Source organism: Rattus norvegicus, chromosome 14 (assembly GCF_036323735.1).
Source record: "Rattus norvegicus strain BN/NHsdMcwi chromosome 14, GRCr8, whole genome shotgun sequence".
Taxonomy (NCBI): Eukaryota; Metazoa; Chordata; class Mammalia; order Rodentia; family Muridae; genus Rattus; species Rattus norvegicus.
Genome location: NC_086032.1, coordinates 19,254,091 through 19,275,361, shown reverse-complemented (window position 1 = coordinate 19,275,361; position 21,271 = coordinate 19,254,091). Strand labels below are relative to the sequence as shown.

Genomic DNA, 21,271 nt, shown 5'->3' with positions numbered 1-21,271 from the left:
TTATGGAGTATATTTAAGTTTTGAATTTCCTTTTAAGTTTCTGCTGATTTTTTTTAAAGTAGAATCTCACTATAGTCCATCTGGCTTTAAACTTACTGTGAAGCTAAGAATGGCCCCAAGTCTGTAAATTCAGGCATGAGCAGACATCTGGCTTCCATTGTCTATCCATCTTAAGGAGCATTTGACTTAGAGCAGGCAGGAAGTATTGTCCCCAAGTCTTCTGTAAGTTCTGGAATTCAGAGGGCTTTGCTCTGAGGCCCAAACACTGAACTACCTGGCAGAGAGCATCCAAGTGTAGATGTATTAGCTGCTTCCCAGTCCTCTGCCCACTAAGGTAGAGTTCAGTGTAGGCCGGGGACATCTATCTCTCAACCCGTCCCTTTCAGCCTGTATCTTGCATCTCGCTTCTGAGGGGCCCTACCTGGACTGTTTGGTGTCCACTTCCTCAGAGATTCAGGATGTCTCTGTGACTCTGTGTCCCTCTTCCAATACTTGATGGATACTGCCATTTTGACATAGCATGAATGGCGTCAGCTTTAACGCACTGGGTACTTTTCTTCCTGGAGCGTGGTTGGAGTTTTTTGTCTGTGTTGCTCTTTCCCCATTTCTTTTCATGAAAAAGAAAATGATCTAGCTTTCTACTTTTCCTTATATTTAAAAAAAAATCTGTGAAGGATGAAAAGAAACCCACTCATTTAAGACTACAGCCCAGTCGGCCATCTTGCATTGGTGGCTTTCTTAAACGTTTTAATCTTAGACATTTCCCCAGATCATAGAATTCCTCTGATAATCAGAATGATGGCATTTTACTTTATCTTGGATCTAAGTGTTTATCTAAATGTAAGAGAAAAGGCCACACTTAGGGAGGAGACCAGAGTGGACAAGTCTCTCCTTGGAAGGGCAGGGCTACAGGAGTGTGGTGAAGTCCTTCTCTGCCTTGGCTTAGGAGAATTTAATGACAATCAAATGACAGTCAGAGCCCATTTGAAAGAAGGCAGTGATCTGGTGATTATGTCTGCCCAGTCTGCACTCTCTGTTTACCCTTTGCCCATCTAGCACAGACTCGCTGGAAGTTTTTCCTTCTGTTTTTTGTGAGATACAAAGGTCACAGTTCTTGTGAATACTTTTACCAATATTTTTGGATGGATTCAATTTTCTTGTGTATTTGTTTCACATTATATGTGTATATGAGCTGTGACTATGCATGCATGCATAGTCATGTATGGATATATGCATGTGAGGCACACAGAGAACATTGCAATAACAAGTACTGTGACCACAAGGACTGCAAACACCATAAGTAGCATTTGTCATGGGTTTCCTAGTTAGGGTGGTATCTAGTTGTGTCAGCCCCTCATTACTTTGTTACCTGAGTAACTGTGTGTGTGTGTGTGTGTGTGTGTGTGTGAGAGAGAGAGAGAGAGAGGGGGGAGAGAGAGAGAGAGAGAGAGAGAGAGAGAGAGAGAGAGAGAGACCAAATTTGAAATACTTAAAGCACTTAGATCACAGTGAAATTGAAATACTCATCACCATCATTAGATCGGAGTCATCATGAATTAAAGGACTTTTGCTCTTTCCAGTTGTTTACTTGACTTTGAAATATCTGACATTAGACCTAGGGAAAACTCACAAGTAGTCAGAAAATTAAAGCAGGGAAAACCTGAGCACAGAAGTTGGGAAAACAGATCAGCCACTGGGATCGGTCGCAGAGATCTGAAGGAGTGGAGAGCGGTCTATTAAGGAGCAGGTGCAGAGTGGTCTATTGTGGATGCAGATGTGTGACACTGTCACCTGACCTCTGAGTCCAGCCAGCTCTCCATATAAAGGCATCTCCTTGCCCTGTACATGAAGAATGAATGACTTCAGCTCTTGGCCTGAACTTCACTCTTCCTTGATAGTTATGTGAATCTCTGATGTCTTCTTTCTACCAAACTTACCCCATCTTCCGCATGAGCCGTGTGCTTTGAATCATTTCAGGTGCCCTGGCTTCTCTCTGTCCCAGGCTCTCTTGTCTTCTAGCTGAGCCCTCCATACCTGCCTTTCCTCTCACTTCCTTGGTTTTCCCTTGCAGTCTTCTCTCCATTCTTACTGCTTCTGACTCCCGTTGCTCCTCTAGCAGACAAACTTTGGCAACCTTGGCGCTATCCTTCTGCCCTGTGGCTTCTGAGCCTGCTACACACTCCTTCCTTGTTTGCTTCCGGCTTTCCTGTCTGAGGGCTCCTGAGAGTACATACAGCTTCCTAAATATGACATGGATTTAGCATGGTTGTCTTTAGAGTATTTCTAAACGGAGGTCAAACAAGCCACTCAGTATTTATTAAAAATATTTATGAAGCACATTCATGCTCTGGGCTAGACCTGTGAACCATACAGTATAAGGGCCTTGGCTTTGGAATTAAAATTTATGTTAAATCACAAACAGTAAAATTGCATAAACAAAAGAATTGAAAAGTGAAGTGATCAAAGATATCAAAATTGATCCTTCTGAGTTATGAAATGCCCTCAAAGAGCTCCAAATCACTGGTAATGGTTTTGACTTTCTTCAGTGTAATATTTATACTCCCCAGATTTCTACATTTTATATGAAGGGTGGGAACTGGGAAGTTTTTTGGGGGAGGGGTTGTTCTTTTTTTTTTTTTTGCTTTGCTTTTTTAATCTCTGTCTTCTGGATTACCTGCTATCATAGAAAACAAGACCATTTCTTTTAGGCTTTCTCAGTCTACATCGTTATAAGGATACCATCATATTCCTCTCTATTCCGAGGTTGAAATGGGAAGCTATTACAAATGTAGAAAGCTAAGTGCCAGAGCGTCCGTTGCATGTGCAGTATGGGATTTTACACACCAGACTGTGACTGTGAGTGAGGGCATCCAGAAGCAGGTGTTTTAGTGTTTCACAAACACATTGCTGTTGCTTTTAATGTTTTGTCTGCTTTGTTGGGGAGGAAAGCGTGTTATTTGGCTCACACTTCCATGTCCCTGTTCATCACTGAAGGACGTCACACAGGAACTCAAACAGGGCAGGATGCTGGAGACAGGACCTGCTTCCTGGCTTGCTCAGCCTGCTTCCTCATAGAACTGAGGACCAGCAGCCCAGGGACGGCCCTGCCCACAATGGCCTCCCTCCCCGCATTGATCTCTAATTAAGAAAATGCCTTGTAGCTGGGCCTTCCTGTGGAGGAGGCATTTTCTCAACTGAGGCTCCCTCCCCTCTGATGACTCCAGCTTTTGTCAAGCTGACTTACATATTCACTCTCACCGTTTATCACTTTTTCTCCTTGTTAGACACAATGAAGATTATGTGTTGATCCAAATACTACAGAGGCAACTGTTGTTTTCAGGGTAGGTAGGATTCAGATTCGTAGGACCATGCTTAAACTATGGCTTTACCCTCTGTTACGTGGCCGTGAACTTACCGCCCTTGAAGTTCGAGAGTGTATACACAAAGTGGTACAAATGATACATGAGCGTCCCAGCATTGCTATGGAAATTAAAGTATGCAATGTCTGCTCTGCTGGACATGGTGGGTCAGTGAATAAGCAGAGCCTACGGACCAGCTGAGCTTGGGGGACATCCATCCCTATGACAAGAACAAGCTCAAAGGAGGGAGAGTCTTAGTCCTGCCCCATCGAGTCACTGAGCTCTTGGATTGGAGCCCATGGGAGCACAGACAGGACATCATGGTGGGAACATGTGGTAGTGTGCACATCTCGTACAGAGATCTTTCTTTTCCCCAAAGACACAATTTCCTTTTACTAACCCCTCTACCCTGAAGGGTTTCCCTACTTCCCAGTAATTCTAAAGACTGGGAATCCAACTAAAGCATTTTAAAAATAGAAACTAAAATTTTATGTGGCCTGGGCAGTGTAAATCCGATTCATACCTCTAGATTTTTGATAAATTCGGGAATTTATGATTACCTAGATTTACTTTTACGTATAGCATAATATATAAGCTACCTTCCCCATTTATTTTTAAAGATCTGTTTATTTATTTACAGTGCTGGGGATAGATATCACTAATCTATCGTTCTAACCCTTACCATCTATTTGGAGACAGTTCTCACTAGATTTTCCAGGATGGCCTTAAACTTGGAGTTCTCTTGCTTCAGCCTTCAGAGTAGCTAGGATTAAACACGTACTCTCTGAGCCTTAGGAGCTCGTGGTTTTCTGTTTGTTTGTTTGGTTTTTTTTTTATGATGAAATTGTTATTTAGTTACTCATGAGAATAAAGAATCCAGTATGGTTTCTAGGCTATGAACCTTGTTTTAACTTGTCCTCTGTACCTTACTAGCTTATGATGCAGGCATGAGATGAGGTGTGTGTTAATCTCTTGCATTATTTTATTATTTGCATTTTATGCACACATTTAAATATTTCCCTGTGCCATACATTTCTTCACTTCTTTTTAATGTACCTAATAAATATAATTGCAAAGGACTTTTAAAATTGCTACACACACACTAAAGAATAACAGCGATTTTCCAACAGTACAGAGTGTAATTAATTTTTATAGAAACAGTATGTACCTGCCAAATGGGTACTTTGAAAAATGAAACCATTTTCGACTGTGTGGAATGGCTTGGAAATGCGATTCTCCACCACGTTCTTTTCCTTATAGCCAGAAAACAATGATATGGAAATTAATTAGGGCTGTGTACCCAAGGCTGCTTCTTCCCTTTTTAAAAAAATCACACGTTGGAGGCAACGTTTCCTTTGGGCCAAGAGCAATCCCATTTGAATGTCCTCGATCATAGCTGGAAAGAGGATTTGAAAGGAGCCTTGCGTGAGTTACCACTCATCCCCAAAGGTGCTAACTTGAGGATATGCTTCTGTGTTAGCACTAGCACAAGAAGGGGGTAACTTTCTCTAGTTCCCGTGCTCTCTGGCCATTGCAGTGTAATGAGCTTATATCACAGGCTCCTACTCTAAATACAGAGCACTGATTTGTTCTGACAACATGTCCTATTGCATATCTGTTGCAAAATGTACACAATACTTCATTGTTGGGGGCCCGTTGTGTAACAGCTTCCTTGGTTTGTTAAAATCCGCACAGAGATTTCTGATTCCCACATCCAGTCTAGTTTGTAATCTCCTTTGGCTCTCGCCCTGTCTTCTTTGGTTTTGGTAATATGTTTCCGTGGTCCAAGTGAATTTCCAAAACAAAGTTATCTACTGGCTAGGTTGTATAGGTGAGGAATCAGAAGAAAAGCCAAATATTCTTGTGTGTGTGTGTGTGTGTGTGTGTGTGTGTGTTTATGGAGTGAAGTCGCTGATTTCATGCTTTTCTTGAGATAGGTGAGAGTGGTGGCTTGCAACAGGGCAAGTTGCCAGAGTGATACCTCTGATTTTACCCGTCCAGACGTGCTATCGACTCAGGTTCCCGGTAGGACACACTGTCCGCCAAGATGAGTTTTCGTTTTGAGTGGTGGTTCTCCATTTTTACCACACCGCAGTGCTACTTTGAAGGTTAGATAAAACTCCCTTTTCTGTGTCCCATGGCCAGAGTTTGGTTGGAGCTTGCGTGGGGTGAGCATCAGAATTTGGGTTCTAATGCATAGTGCTGCAGTGATGTGGATGTTACTGGTCCTGGGGCTTCATTCTGGTTACCATGGAGACAGTACCTGGAAGCATTTGGTTGGCTGAAGGTGTAGAGGAGTGAGGGTGCTATATTTGATGGGGACAGAGACAGGAAAAGATTAAACGATTTCAGGCATCTTACCTAGTGCCCTAGGTTTGTTGGCCTTGGAGCTGTTACAATATGTGTTAAAATTGAGCATTCATAGTAATTATTTTTACTACTAGAATTTAAATGAGGTTTAGAAAGGTCAGTGAGTTTTATTGTTAACACCAGCTTTCTCTTCCTCCTCTGGTTCCCGCATCCTTCTTCAGACTGTGCCTTTTTCTGGCCCCCTACAAAGAATGAATAGAGATTAGCCACAGGGTAGGTGCAAGCAATGAGACTGGGTTTGTATCCCTGGCAAGACAGTTAAGTCAATCAAGTTTACCACTGTATGAAGACCCCATTGTTTTAGCTTTTAACTAGTCAGACTTTGTGGCAAGAAGAACAATGATTGGTTCAAATATGCCTTACAGTGTTTTTCGTAGATTTCCAAAGCAAATCCGTTTCGTTAATCTGTCACCCAAGGGATTTAATTTATTTCGTTTTCAAAGGATGAAAATGCTACCACTTAAATAAGATGGGTGTACTAGTTGGACATCACTGTAACCTGTTAATCAGTGAAGACTGCAACTGACTTGTGTGTAGGAGTATATGGTTCATACTTCTCATTCGAGAAGAACTGTCATCCAGGTCGTGCCAATGACCAGCTTTGTTTTTAGACAAAAGCACAAAGCTGAGCCTACTTGTCCTTTCCCATTAGTTCCCATCTCAGCATTATCTGGGGGTGTTCAAGTCTGTTCCTGGTACCTTTTGAGTCCAGTGGACACTCGAACTTTTGCATGCGGCTCAATGCATAAAATGCTGCCTTCAACAAGGTAATTTTGCTTATGAAACACTTTGTCAGATGTTACTTTTTTTTTTTTTAAATAATGCCCTGTTCTCAAATTTTCCTAGAATAAAACAGCCTGACAGGTAAAGGATTTTAAGAGATCTAGGCCATGCTTACTCAATGAAATGCAGCCGAGTGGAAAGTACCCTGTCCTCCTGGCTTGGAACATAAGGTCTTTTCTGATGTAGTGGTTCAAAGAGATTATATTATTTAAAGAGCTGGTGGTACACAGACATTAACTTACTAGAGGCAGATTTTCGTCTTTTGTAACATTGCGTGTTGGAGTTTCTTTCTGAAGGAATTCATGTCTGTGAAGAATGGTTTCAAGCCAAGAGTAAGCTGTGCTGGAACTCGGTGCTTTTCAACCTTCGCCCTCTAGCTGGGAAGACTTGCCTGAGTCAGATCACTGAGGATTAATAAGAAGTGCATTGCTCAGCACCATGCAAGGGTTGGGTCAAGCACCTTGGCTTTGAGGAGTTATTCTTTTGCTTCGCAAGCCTAGACATTCCAGGTCCCACTGCAAAATGGAAGCCCAGGATCCTGTTGATTAACATGGCCTCCCTGCAGTTTGCCAGCTAGCTGTTCTTCTGGACAGCCCTTCTGTTGTGTCTAACAGTGTCTGGAATAACTGGAGAGACTACCAGTGATTTTGACCTCTAGCTGTCGTTGGAAGATTGGTGCTATGTCATAAGTACGGTTCCTCCTTCTACTTGCAGAAGTTTGGCATGTTACAGAGGAAAAAGTCAAGTGTTGATTTTAGTCTGCTAGGAGGAATAATGGTCAGGGAGCCCAGGACAAGATGACTTTGATGCACAGACTGGGGATTCTGGGCCAGATAACCACAAGGGGAACTATTTGTGACCAAATGTCTGTCAGACAGAGGAGTACAGGTAGCTTTTCTGGGTGATCAGAGAGAGTGGTATGCTTGGAAGGGTAAGGTCATCCAGGCCAAGGGTAGAGGTCATCCAGGCCAAGGGTAGAGGTCATCCAGGCATGTACTTAGGTCTAGTTCTGTTGGTGATAGGTAGGAGCTATGTCTGTGGGTGAAAAGCAAAGGAAAGGGGCCCGGTAGACTAGAGGAGTGTAATGGGATTTTATACTTTCTGGTTTAAATGCTTTATGATTTAACTTAACATGAGACATAAGCAGGTAATAAGACAAAGTATTTGGAATTTTGTATATTTCCCACTTAGCTGTGCAATAATCCAGCCTGGATTCAGAACTCTCCGGAAATTAGTGTGGTTGAATGGCTCCTCTCCATTCTCATTCTCATCTCCCAGTGTTTAGAAGATACTTACCCAGAGCCTGTGCCCTTGAAAAGAAGTCTCTGATCGGAGTTCCCTTGTGTTTTTCCAGGTAGCCCAGCTATGACCCACAGGAATCTGACATCCTCCAGTCTCAATGACATTTCTGATAAACCAGAGAAGGACCAGGTAAGCAGAAACTTCCTTTCTTTGAGACTTAAGACAGACCGTGTCTCTAAAGGATGCTGGGTTGGCTTAGAGAGAGTGGTGTCAGCACTAAAATGGACCACCATTATGTGAGGCGGGGAGTTTGAGGAAGGAAGCAAGCTGTGTGACTCAGAGAAGCAGGCGACTCCTGGCTTTGGCCTTGTGAGCTGTAACTGACCGAGTCTGTACAGAGTAATGTAACCTCTGCCTTGGATTCGTTGTAGGATTAAGTGGGGGTATTTTATGAAAAGGTGTTTTGGCATACTATGAAAGGCTACTGAGAGGTGCTGTGATTGGCATTTTGGGGGAGGGGAGGTTTGTCAGGAGAAAGGAATGTTAATGTCTCATCCATTCTCTGTGTATTTGTTTGTGAACACATAAGTGTCTGTAATGAAGAGCAGAGACTTAGAATCGATGCTATTTTTTCTTTTGAAAAGAATGTGGTATACACTGATTCATTTTCCTAGTTGGCTGGGTGTCTACAGAGAGGTTATGTTTCAAAAGCATCATATACTGACACTTCCTGATGAAAAAGATCTTAAGACTTCAAAAAATCAAAGTTTCATGTTTTAAGCACAATGAAGGGGCCATTTGATAATGTGTCCTCTGTGCACACATGGTGATGATCTGAGTTCTGTCCCCAGCACCCGCATTAAAAACAAAACAGACAAGTGCTGCTAAACACACTCATAATCCTAGTGCTGGGGAGGAAGAGACAGGAGGATCCCTGGGATTTGCTGGGCAGCCAGTCCAGTAAGATCAGTGAACTCCAGGTTCAGAGGTACTGTCTCAAAATAAAATACTGTGTGATTGATGAAAACATCCAGTATCAACCTTTGATCTTCACACACATGCCTACACACATATACACACATATACACATATGTACATACACACATACACATACACATACATACACACAGATACACACAGATACAAACCCACATACATATACACATACATACATATACATACACACATACACAAGCATACATATACACATATACACATACATACACATATAGACACACATACACACATACATACACACATATTCATGCTTACACATACATTCTTCCCCATACATTGCAAAAATTCACAAATGTTTTAGACACACAAACCTATGAACAAATACACACACTCATACACACATGCCTGCTCTGTACATTGTACATATGCACATATATTATAGACACACAAACCTCTGAACACACACACACATGCTTCCTCCATACATTGCATATATTCACAAGTACTGTAGGCATACAATCCTCTGAACACACACACACACACACACACACACACACACACACTCTCTCTCTCCCTCTCTCTCTCTCTGACTGAGAGTTACAGGATAAATAATAGGCGACAAAATTGAGAAAGTATGGCTTGATACTTGTTTCAAAACTAGTATGTAATGAGCTTGGCTTTCCCTCTGTGAAGTGGGAAAAATAGTATTGGATGTATATGTCAGAAAACCAAGCATCTGGTCTTTGCTCTTACAACCTCCGCTTGTGTCCTTTGACAGAAGACAGAACACAATTCCAGTTGGCTTCATGCTTAGCACACTAATGCTATCATTCCATTGGCCTTATTCTTTATCTCTGTCTCTTTAAGTAGGGTGACTTTGGCAAATTTTTTTCATACTTTGCTATTTTTTTCTACAAAAAGCAATATTTATGGCAGTGTTCTTTTTTAAACTGGCAGTCCTTGTAGTAATGACAGAGTTTTATAGGCCTTGGTGAGTTCTCAAAAGTACAGGAAAGGTGAAATTTCTCTCTTACGTGTGAAATGGCTCTTGAAGTCTTTCAACCTTCTCATCGACACTTCCTTAAAAGGCCTTCATTTGCCCAGATTGGATCTCTGGAACCTTTGCAGTTAATCTCCTGTTCCCATTTTCTGTCAGTTCGATATGCTGTCTGTAGCATTGCCCTCCTTTTCCCCTGTGGATGAGAAGCATAATAGGTTTCTAAAAAGTAGAGTTTGACATTTCTCTGAGATCTTGTGTCTTCCTTGTCTTTATCTGCTGGTGTTTCTGGGAGAGGTCTCTTCATCAGGACAGATGACCCCCTCCCCATAGCCTTGATATTCACTCTTGACTTCTTGGACCTCTCTCTACAAACCCTGACCTGGTTTGTCTGCCTTCTGACTCTTTTGGACATGGTCAGAGGAGGGCATTTGCTCCATTCAGCTTCTACCGACTAGTGACTAGTGCTAACTATTCATGCCCTCTGACAGAGGAATTGAACCCGGCTATGGCAACAGCAATTAGGGTTCAGCGTGTGTGGTTGATACATTTTTGAATAAGTCTTCTTTTATTGGGGACAACAATCTTTAGCCAGAAATTTGTGAACAGGCAGCTGGCAAATGTTCGCTGGGAAAAATTTCTTATGTTGTTGGGACCCTTCACATCGGGGCATATGTAGAAGTTTCATAGCTTACAACAAGAGTTACATCATGTCTCGATTCAAGGATCAGAATGCATCGGGCATCATGAACTTTGGTTTGTTGTTTTTATATAAAACACGTGTGGATTGGGTTCTTGAAATCTGCCTTCTTTATCTCCTAGCAGCTTCTCATAAAAGCTGAGGTTGATGTTAAGCTGATGACCAAAGACTGACTAAGCTCAGAAGTATTTGCTCATCCTGTTTTCAAAGCTAGCAAACGCAAGTTAATGGGTCTATCTTGAGAGAAATTATCTACCCAAACCTAGTGACCACCCGGCCAGTTAATCAAGTGAGGTCTTTCTCCTGAAAGCACTTTTGTTTCCTGCTTCCTTCCAAAGGCTGGAAGAGGAGCTTAAACTGACCCACAGCCTTGCCTTACATCAGACATGGAGGAGGGGTGATGGGGTAAAAGCAAGCTAATGCTTCACATGGAAAAGCGCTTGAAGCCTTTTAAGGCAAAAGAAAATTAGACTAGCAAGTAGATGACGCCATGGTAACCCCAGGCTTTATTTCTGTAACCTGTTTCAATACCGTAAACCTAGATTTTTTTCCTTTCTTTCTTTCTTTTTTAACCTATTTTTCCTCTGGCTGGGTGGGGAAAACAGGGTGCCAGGCTAGAATTTGTTTTGAAAAAGCTTTTATAATTAATTAGCCAATGTCCCGGGAGTGAGTTTGGCAGCGAAGTCAAACTCCTCCTGTGTGCTTTTCCAAGCTGGCCTCCCAAACGTCCATCCAACTGCTGCTAAAGTTTCAGATTGAATGATGGTTCCGACTGGATACAATCTGAATGGCTGTGACCTTGCCTCCTGGCTTCCTGCAGCCACAGAACTTCCTACTCTACAAAAGACGGGGTAGAGTTTATGTTCAGAGTACCGAAGAGGAACAGAGTGGCTCTTTCTGACAGCTACAGGATGACACAATCTGAGGGCATATTTTAAATGAGATTCTGTTTGGGGGAAGCAGAAGAAACAAATCTGTGGAGTGCACTTTTTCTTCCTCGCTCTGCCAAGTCCACGCACTCAGGATTTCAGTAGCGCCTGCCCGATTGAAAAATAGCTCAAAACAGTTAAGAGCAGCAGAAAAACATAGCCCCAGTGGAGCAATAGTGCCCCAGCCGCATCCCTGCTTGGATGTGATGTTTATTAAGCAGAAAAACACCTGCGAGGGGTACATTAGCAAATACATCTGGAACACATAGAGTTGTGCATCTACATAAATAATATGGTTCTCTTTCTTTCTTCCTTCCTTTCTTTCTTTTTCCTTTCTTTCTTCCTTCCTTCCTTCCTTCCTCCCTCCCTCCCTCCCTCCCCCCCCCCCCCTCTCTCTCTCTCTTTCTTTCTTTCTTTCTTTCTTTTTTTGTTGTTGCTTTGGAATGTTCTTTTGTATTCGCCAACTAGTTTTCCCAGTTGTCTTTGCTTTGCCTTCTGCATTCCTTTGTTCCTTCTCTGATCTTTGAGGAATGGAGCTACGTGAGAGACATGATGCAGACGCAAGGCTTGGATATCAGTGTCCCTGAGCGAAGTGGGAAGACAGTCAGGAGGTTGCCCTTTTCCTTCCTAGCACCAGGGATCACACGTAGCGATCGGTACCTAAGGTACAAGTCCGCAAGCACTGAGCTACGTCTGCAGTACTAATGTAGCTAGCCTCATCGCTATCTTGTGAGCTTTAAGTCTCAGAGACGGTTATAGGGCTTTCTAAGGCTTGACTGTACAGGCTGTGAACGGCGCAATAGTATCTGGCACTTGCAGATTCAGTATTAGGGGGAAATTGCATCCTACAGATCCACAGTGCATGTAGTAGAGATGGATGCACTTTGCAGAGCCTACGGTACGTGTAAGGGTCATGTGACCTTGTAACATCCTATCTGGTTACCTCATTGTTTAACAGAATTATCAGGCAATATATTACATGAATCTCCTGGGGGAATTGGATCTGGGATTAGTGTTTTCAAAGTATATCAGGAATATTTTAAGCATTTTCTACCATCTATCATCTTTAAATATACTTGGAAGCCTTGGTTTTTACTTTTGAAGAGGTGTTGGTTATTTATAGAAATAAGTGTAAATTCAAATATTTTGTCCAAGAGTAGGACATTAAATCATGCCTGAATGTGAAATTGCTCTCTTGACAACTATAAAGTGGAATCTAGAACAGTAGAGTCTATGATTGACTGACCAATAGTCTTATTATTCTACACACACAATGCAGGATTGACTGAACAGGCTTAGCTGCAGGGACTGTTTTCATGGCTTCAGAGCTGAATTTCCAAGGTTCTTTCATATTCACAGAGGTGGACATGCAGCAAGGCGTGCCTTCTCTTCTCTGGGGGTCTGTTGAATATGGGTGGTCCGACTTCACTCCGTGGAGGAAGTTGCTGTAAGGACTTTTCTGAGGTTAGAAACTCTTCTGTCAAAGGCTCTCAGGGACCGTTGGGCCACTGCTATGTCAGGAGAGCTCCAAACAGGGACGTCTGTGAAAACTAGAGAATAAAAGCATGTGGTCAGTGCTTAGATGTTCTCAGTCACTACAGATTGGGTATCAGCCATGAGCTTCCTCTTGGTTCCTTTAGCTGTCTGTTTTTGTTTTTTTCTTAACTTTTGTTTTATTTTTCAATGCATTTTTATTAAAATATAATCGTATAATTTCTCCCTTCTTTTTCCTCTCTCCAGCCCCTCCTAGGACTCACCCCCAACTCTCAAACAGATTTTTCTTTATTATTGTTACTTACACACACACACACACACACACACACACACACACACACACACACACACACACATACACACACACACACTTATAAAAATAAAATCATCTCATGAGTCCATTTTTATTATTTGATGTATATGGTTTCAGGGCTGACCATTGTATTTTATAACCAATAGGGGGGCTCATCTCTAGGAGAGGCTAATTCTCCCTCTCCCAGCAGTCAGCAGTTATCTGTTGTCCTCTGAGCCGGGAGGGAGGGACCCTTTGAGATTCTGCGTAAGCACGTATATGGATGTTGCCCTTGTTTCTGTCTTGTTCACTCAGCCATTTCTGAGAGTGACTGTTTCACAGCAGATGTCCTGGAATTCTGACTCTTCGAATGTTTCCACTCCTCCTCCTGTGCTGTTTCCTGAGCCGTAGACTCAGGAGCTGTCATACAGACATTTCTATTGGGGCTGTGCCCTCCATGATCTTAGGACCTCTCTTTTGTTTCCAGTTGTGGTTTTCTGCTTCTTAGATGCAGGACAATAGATACAATTACCTCTTGGTATAAGGACACAATGTAGAATGTTGTAAGGAATTGCGCTGCTCTGGAAAAGGAGCAGTGGTGGATTCTTTTCTGTGGTGCATGACCTCACTAATCCAACCCAGGAAGTTGGCTAAGTTTGTAGTACTAGGCATGACTGCCTTCTTTTTGGTGTCAGGATGAGAGTGTTGAGAGGCGATATCTTAAGATACAATTGATACAAAGTAAAAAATGAAAAAAGTGGGGAGGGGGCTCCAACTGGGAAGGGACGAGGAAGAAGGAGGACTGAGAGACAGATAACACTAAGGTTGTTGTATAAAGCCTCAAAGAATCATACTATTTTATATTTACCAAAAGTTATGGAGTGTGTGTGTGTGTGTGTGTGTGTGTGTGTGTGTGTGTACATATATATATCATAAAGGAAGTTATGCACCTTGGGGTGACAGGCTCCCCCAATAAAAATAAACTAACAATGTCCTCAGTACCAGGCAGAAATAGCCTTTTGGATGGTTGGTCAGGATAGTTCAAGTGACTCCTCTCTATTGATATAGTGCTTGATTGCCTCTCAGAGGTAGAAGGTAAGTTCCTTGGATTAATTAGGGTTCTCTAGAGGAACAGAACTGATAGAATGAATACACTTGTGTGTGTGTGTGTGTGTGTGTGTGTGTGTGTGTGTGTGTGTGCATGTAGGCATGCATGTGGTTATTCATTAGAGTGCTATGCAGGCTGTGGCCCAGCTGGTTCAACAATCACTATCTCCTGATAGAAAGGCTAAGAATCCAGTACATGTTTCATCTCTGAGGCTTGGCCTCTTGGCTGGTTTGCAGCCTGAGTTGGAATCCTGAGGAAGTGCGTTCTAACAGCAATGAAGGGTGCCTCAGCAGCGAGATAGATGAGCTTGCCTATGAGGGCAACAGGGGAAAAGCGAAACTTCCTGCTTCCATGTCTCTGTAGGCTGCCACCAGAAGGTGTAGCCCAGACTCAGAATGTTTTTCTCATTTCTACTGATCCGGATTAGGGTGGGTCTTCTCCCTAAACGGTACCATAAAGAATATCCCTCTCAGAGTACCCAGCCACTTGGGCTTTAATGGATCCCAGATGTAGCTACGCCCCTACTGCTAAAGACACCAAACACTACGACACAGGACCTGGATACTTGTGACTTGTATCTAACCGTAAGGCTTCCTTTCCTGTGGTGTAGCTTCCATCGGACTGGGAAATCCTGTGTAGGCTGCAGTGGGAAGGGAGCAGTTAAACAGCTCCAACCAGCTACAACACCTATGCACCACAACAGTGTGCAGCCCGGCAAGATATCCATGCATGGCAATGGGAGACACTCATCTATGGGTGGCCACCAACCACTGTCTAATCAGCTGAGTGTTTCGATGGGGATGTGGGTGGCCACGTGACGCTCATCCTGAGGCTCTTTCAAATAGCATCAGCTTGCGCCGAGATGGTTAACAGTGCTGACGCCTGTCATCCTTCTCTTTTCTACTAGGACTTAGACTTACTACAGCTTCCTTTCCTCCTCCTGTCTTCTCTCCCATGTTTCAAATGCTTTAACCACCAGTGGCTGTAAAGAGAGTTGAATGTATTCACTTATGCAAAAAAATGGTCACTCATGCCCTTGATGGTAGATGCCAGGCATCAGGGAAACTCGTTACCTTCTGAGTCACTGAGCTTCCAAATTTGGGGAGAGAGTTATATAACAAGCAGTAAAAATGCAGTAAATAAACAAATAGGTTCACTTCCCACCCCAAAGATCATTGTCCTGACAACCAAACCAGGGATTATCAGGAGGTAGGGAAACAGAGCTGGGTAGGGGGTCATCAGTGGATTGGATCACAGGAAGTCTTCCCCCCACCCCTCAGGACTGAGAAAAAAGCAAGCTTAGAAGCCAGAGGCAGGAACGAGCATGTTTTATAGAAAAACAGAACAAATAAATTCAGAGCGAGTGGCTGAAGGTAAGGCACAGGTGTGCAGTGGTGAAGGCAGTCGGGAGCCCATCAGGGGCACCTTTTTATTTTATTATAAGTGCAGTGAAACACTATTTTTGGCTCTTTACCTGGAGAGTCGCATGTTCTGATTTACATTTTAAAGCGCTCACTGTGGATATTGCGGTAGTTGGAGGAATTTGCCAATGTTCCGATCACCTGGTGCTGTTACTATATAAAGCACGAAGCAAGCGCCCCTGTGTATTAAATTGAGTGCACCATAACCCAACAAGGCCAATTTCTTAACACATTAACCATAAGTGCGAGGCCTTAGCACCAGCAGAGGAAGCTCTTCTGTAGCACAGAGGAACTGTGGGAAATAGATTTCCTCATTTAAAGTATTTCCTATGAACTGTTGAGCAATTATTCCACACTAATGAAAACATTTAAATATTCCAGTGCGCTGTAAGTGGGCATAGGCACACGATGAGAGACTAGGGAGAGCTTTTGAGTGATTGTGCTCATGTTGGAAGTCCCCTCTTTGTCCCTGTCACTGAAATCAGTCCTGCCACCTGTGTCATGGCACATTGACGAATGCTACCAATGCTGTCTATACTGGAGGCTTTGCTGAGGACTGGACAAGCAGCAGAGTTATCGTGTTTGGAAAGGAACATTGCAGTGTGCAGGAAAATAGGATCATCTCCAAGTGGTTCTCTAGTACAGCCTTTCATTTTTTGTTCTGTCTGTCCATCCGTCCGTCAGTCTCTGTTTGTCTCTGTAGCCTCTCTCTCTCTCTCTCTCTCTCTCTCTCTCTCTCTCTCTCATACACACACACACACACACACACACACACACACACACACACACACACACACACACACAGGCATACAGATGTGCAGTCCAGATGTTGACATTGGGTGTCTTTCTCTGTTGCTCTCTCTGTCTTCCTTTTTGGCCCATACTCATTCATTGAGCCTAGAGTTCATTGACTAGGCTGGACTCTGATTAGTGAGCTGTAGGGATCTGTAACTCTGCTCTCCTAGTGCTGGAGTTACTGACACATTGCCACACACAACTTTTATGTGGCTGCTGGGGATCCAAATTCAGGTCCTCATAGTTGTGTAGATAGGCACTTTACTGATAAGCCATCATTTCAGCACCTCATGTCATAGTCTGGTCTGAACTTGAACTCTGATTGCCTGGTGCACTACATCCCTGCATTATACATTTAAAAAAAAGAGTTTGAAGTTGCAGCATGCCTTAAATAATATACTGGCATTTGGGATATTAGATGTTTCTCTTATTCTTTTCAGTTTGCATCATTCTCCCAGTCATGATGTCCCTATCCCATGATTGTCCTTACGCTATGTTTCAAAGAGTAGTTCAATGTCATTACCTGTAATCTTTTAGGTATGTTCTCATGTCACAAGTTACCCATGTCTAAGTCCTCATCAAGCAAGACTTAGAAGTGGAAAATTGTTACAGAGCCAAGAGCAATACCTTATAGGCACGGTTAAACAGTTTTTCTAAGGCCATGGTAATAAAGCTTTATAGTAGTTATTATATCTATATATGTATATATATGCAATCACACTTTACTGTTGTAACACTATTGTCTGTGATTTTTTTTTTAAACGTCGCTGTTCCTCAATTAAAAGTGTGCAGAACTGCTGTAAATGTAAGCAGTGAAAATGTGAACAGTCTACTTCAGCTCCTGTAATGACTGTCAGCCAGTGGACTTAAAGTCCCATGCTTTCTGGTTGTGTGGGTACTTCTGCAGCTACACAGATATGTAGCAATCCAGTGGAAACCACTGTGCTCTTTTTGAAGGTTGTGTGGTATACATGAATCAAAGTTTTGTCAAGCAGTCTTTTAAGTGAAGCCAAGTTGTTATTTCCTTACGAATCTAAATGTGCCTATAAGAAATGGCCTTACCATAATGTCCTGCTTTTCTTCATGAGTCTTTATAAAGACATTTTTCTAAGTGCAGCTACTGGGTCGTCATTTATTGACAATCCAATTAACTTCACAAAGGAGATACCGATTGTGTTCTAGATCATTAGAGCATGTTTATAGCCCCTTCCACGACTAATGCACTGTTTGCCAGTCAGGTCTGAGAATGTCCTTTACCCAACAGCTTAGAGACCAGGTGAAATAGAGACTCTTGGTGCTCCTACCTTTGCCTCTTAGTTTGCCTTGGGGTTTTCTTTAGAAGTTTAAATGGAGATATGAAGACTGAGTTTATGCTTCTAGTTTGATTGGATGCCCACATTGGCTCATTACCTCTGTCCCAAGGCACAGATACCAAAAGTGCAGTGACTGTAGCCTTGGCCACTTGTGTTTCTGTTGCCTTGGCTGAAGGCACTGCTGTTCTCAGCACCGAGGAAGCTGTAGAAGCTCTCTGGGACGTTCCTTGGCAATCGAGAGATGGCTTCTTCTCAGGACTCTTGGTGGTCTGCACCTGGAGGGAAAGGAAAATCTGCCAACTGAGTTGAAAAACCTCTTCTGTGAGGCACTGCTCTACACATTTACAGTTTTGCTGTGCCTGGCCGCCTTTCTCTTACTTCCCCCATCCTTCAGGAGAATTTTAAAGAAACCAATGTCGAGACTCTTAGCTTGGTATGGGGGATACGCTTTATCGGGTGCTTTAGTGGGCAAACTAGTCCATGAGTAGGCCACCCCTCACACGCTGGCCCCTTTTTGGATTCTGCTGCTCCCCTCAATGGGGACTCTCTGTAGAGCGGAAATATGATGAGGTCAAGGCACCCAAGGGAATTGTTCTGCTCTTTTTCAGGGGGTTGGGAGGGTTGAGAGCTTCTTACTGTTTCCATGTCACTTGCCTAATGATCCAGAGGTCAGCTGATGCATTTGCCGTGTCACACGATCTTGTTGGTCCCTCACTGGACTTCCTGACTTTTCCATGTGTTACCATCAATGCTATGGTTTTACTCAAAGAACTGAACAGGGGTGAAAGCCATGCTTCCCTTTCCTTGGACACCATATAAAGCCCAGCAGTAATTTCTCTGATAATCTGAGAGCCAGTGGCACATACCACGTAGACATTCCTACCTGCTTAGTGTTCTGTGCATGTATACCAAGAGAATCATTGCCTAGGTAGCATTGCAAATGTTGAGCTTCAAAGCTGGCTGCCCTTTTGATCATTTAGTGGCCTTTTAAATTAATTGATTAATTAACTGATGTGAGTACACGGACACTCTCTTCAGACACACTAAAAAGAGGCAATTGGATCCCATTAAAGGTGCTGGAAATTGAACTCAGGACCCCTGGTAGAGCAGTCAGTGCTCTTAACCACTGTGCTGTCTCTCCAGCCCCACCATTTAGTGACTTAATCTCATCGTATCAAGATAACTGTCCCACTCATAAGATAGCTGTTTGAGTTTGTTCCCTTGAAAGGAACCATTTACAATTGACGGAGATAGGGCCCTTCCTTACACGGATGCTTTGGAATGGTTAATATCAACCTTACTTTACATCTACTGGCAATTTTGAGGTTGTGTGAGATTAACTGTCCCAAAGTTAAATTTATTTAACAACAGAGCTGCACTCTGGTCTGCACACCTGTGCTTCTAATTTGCAATGAACTCTGCCTGTAAGGATTAGGCTTGCTTTTAGGACTGAAACCACAGCGGAGTAGACAGGTGTCCGACTGATCACTTCTGGACTTTGAGGTGCACTTCATGCTGAATGAACTAATTACTGAATTAGTATTTTAAAAAAATTCAAGGAACTCTTAAGTGTCTCACAATGTCTAGTTGGGCAATGCTGTTGCCATGGAGATTAAAAGGCGTCACTCTGTATGTCTTTTTCCTAGATTGGATTGATGGCCATCAGTGAGAAAAGACTCTTCTGTATGTATTTTGATGTGTGTGTCTACATGGTGGTGGAGGTGGTGTGTGTGTATTTATACATGTGTGTGCATGTGTGCTGCCTCATGTGTGCACATGTGGAAACCAAAGGTTGACAGTAGATGTCTTCCTTTATTGCTCTCCCCCTCTGTTTTGTAGATAGGGCATCTTACTAAACTTGACATTGGCCATTTTGGCTCGATTGGCTGGCCAGCAAGTTCTTAGTGTCTGCCTGCTTGTCTCCATTCCCTCAGGGGTTGAAGATATTTGACATTTGTCTTCAACTGGGTCCTGGGGATCCAGTCTCAAGAACTCCTGCTTGTACAACAAGCCCTTTTCTCACTAAGCAATCTTGCCAACACCATGGCACGGTGATTTTAAAATGGTTTGATGTGTGATCTCAGGTAGGGTTTTCCATAGAGTTCTGGGATAGAAAGGTACCAGAGCAGACCAGAGCAGGCAGTGAAAGGGGTGCTTTGGAAACTCTTGGCCATTTAGAGAACATAAATAATGGAAGACAGGATGATAACCAAATGATACATTCGGGAAAGAGTCGGGCAGGAAGTGGGGAAACACGAGCGAGAGTGCGACTGTCTGTTGTTTAACAATGTGACTGACTTCCTTCTCCAACAAATGAAAAATATTGTAGCTGTTATTATTCTTTGAGTAGTGGTCCCAAACTTTCCAATTTCTATGAAATACATAATTCCGAAATTGTGTCTGTGTTGTTAGCGTTCCTGGCCAAATTAAGAAAATTAGATTTAGATTGACAAGTTAACATGCCATGGACCACGGTAGACAATCCAGTTAGAACCAATTTGATTGATTAATCTTCACTTGGTTTGCCGAAACGCCTCATGTTTCTTTGATGTCTGATTTTCTGGATGCTTCTTCACCACGGACAGAGTCACCTCCAGGTCATCAAATCTGAGACATATACATACAACCTTATACATACATACAACCTTATACAAACATACATACAACCTTATACAAACATACTTACAACCTTAATTTTTTTTTTTTGAAAAATCACTGTCGTTGAACTTTGACCTTAGGCTCATCTCAGGAGCAGCACTGAAGACAATAATAAGAGGATTACGTCTTAAGTCTTATGAATTTCAATTTTCTGGTTCATAGTACAGAATTGTAATTCACTAAGCACTGCCTACTCCATGGGTGCTTGTCGGAAAGGATGAGCATTTAACGTATCAAAGTTTGATGTATCTGAAACTACGATGCAAGTCTTCACTGTCATGGTCACTTTTATTATTTAATCGAGCTATTGCCTTTCCGTTTCGGATGGGTTTGCAGTAAGATTTCGTAGAATACAGGTCAGTTTTATTTTCTACGATATTCTTCACGTTTCACATTTGCATTGCTAATTTAGCCTGTAATACTTTGTGCGTTTACCTTTTATACTATACGGGTTTCCCCTTCCTGTAAAGAAATGTGTCTGACAGTCCACTGTTAATTTTGTTATCACATCTATGCTGGACTCAAAAGTTTGTTTTTCTTTACCCTCCTAAGGCCTACCTCCACTTTAAATATTTTTTATTTTTATGTGTATGGATGTTTTGCCTGCATGTAAGTCTGATGCTCTGCAGCTGGAGTTAAGAGATGGTTGTGAGGCCCCCATGTGGGTGTTGGTAATAAAACCCAGGCTTCCTGGAAGAGCCAGCCATGCGCTATCTGCTGAGCCATCTCTCCAGTCTGGACGACACCACTTACTTTGAGGTGGATCAGTAGCACTTACTTTGAGCCCCACCATTAAATATTCTAACACATGTAATTGTTCCAGGTTTGAATTTATGACTGTCTGGGACTTGCT

At 42.7% G+C, this 21,271-nt stretch overlaps 1 protein-coding gene across 6 annotated transcripts in view; it reads left to right on the top strand.

The window, feature by feature from the left end:
- Slc4a4 (solute carrier family 4 member 4) overlaps positions 1-21,271 on the top strand; it is a 451,986-nt gene that overhangs the window by 302,018 nt on the left and 128,697 nt on the right. For all 6 annotated transcript variants that reach the window (XM_039092509.2, XM_006250791.5, XM_039092511.2 and 3 more), the window contains one exon: positions 7,867-7,943. In XM_039092509.2, coding sequence (XP_038948437.1) covers positions 7,867-7,943 — 77 coding nt within the window. The remainder of the gene's footprint in view (positions 1-7,866; positions 7,944-21,271) is intronic.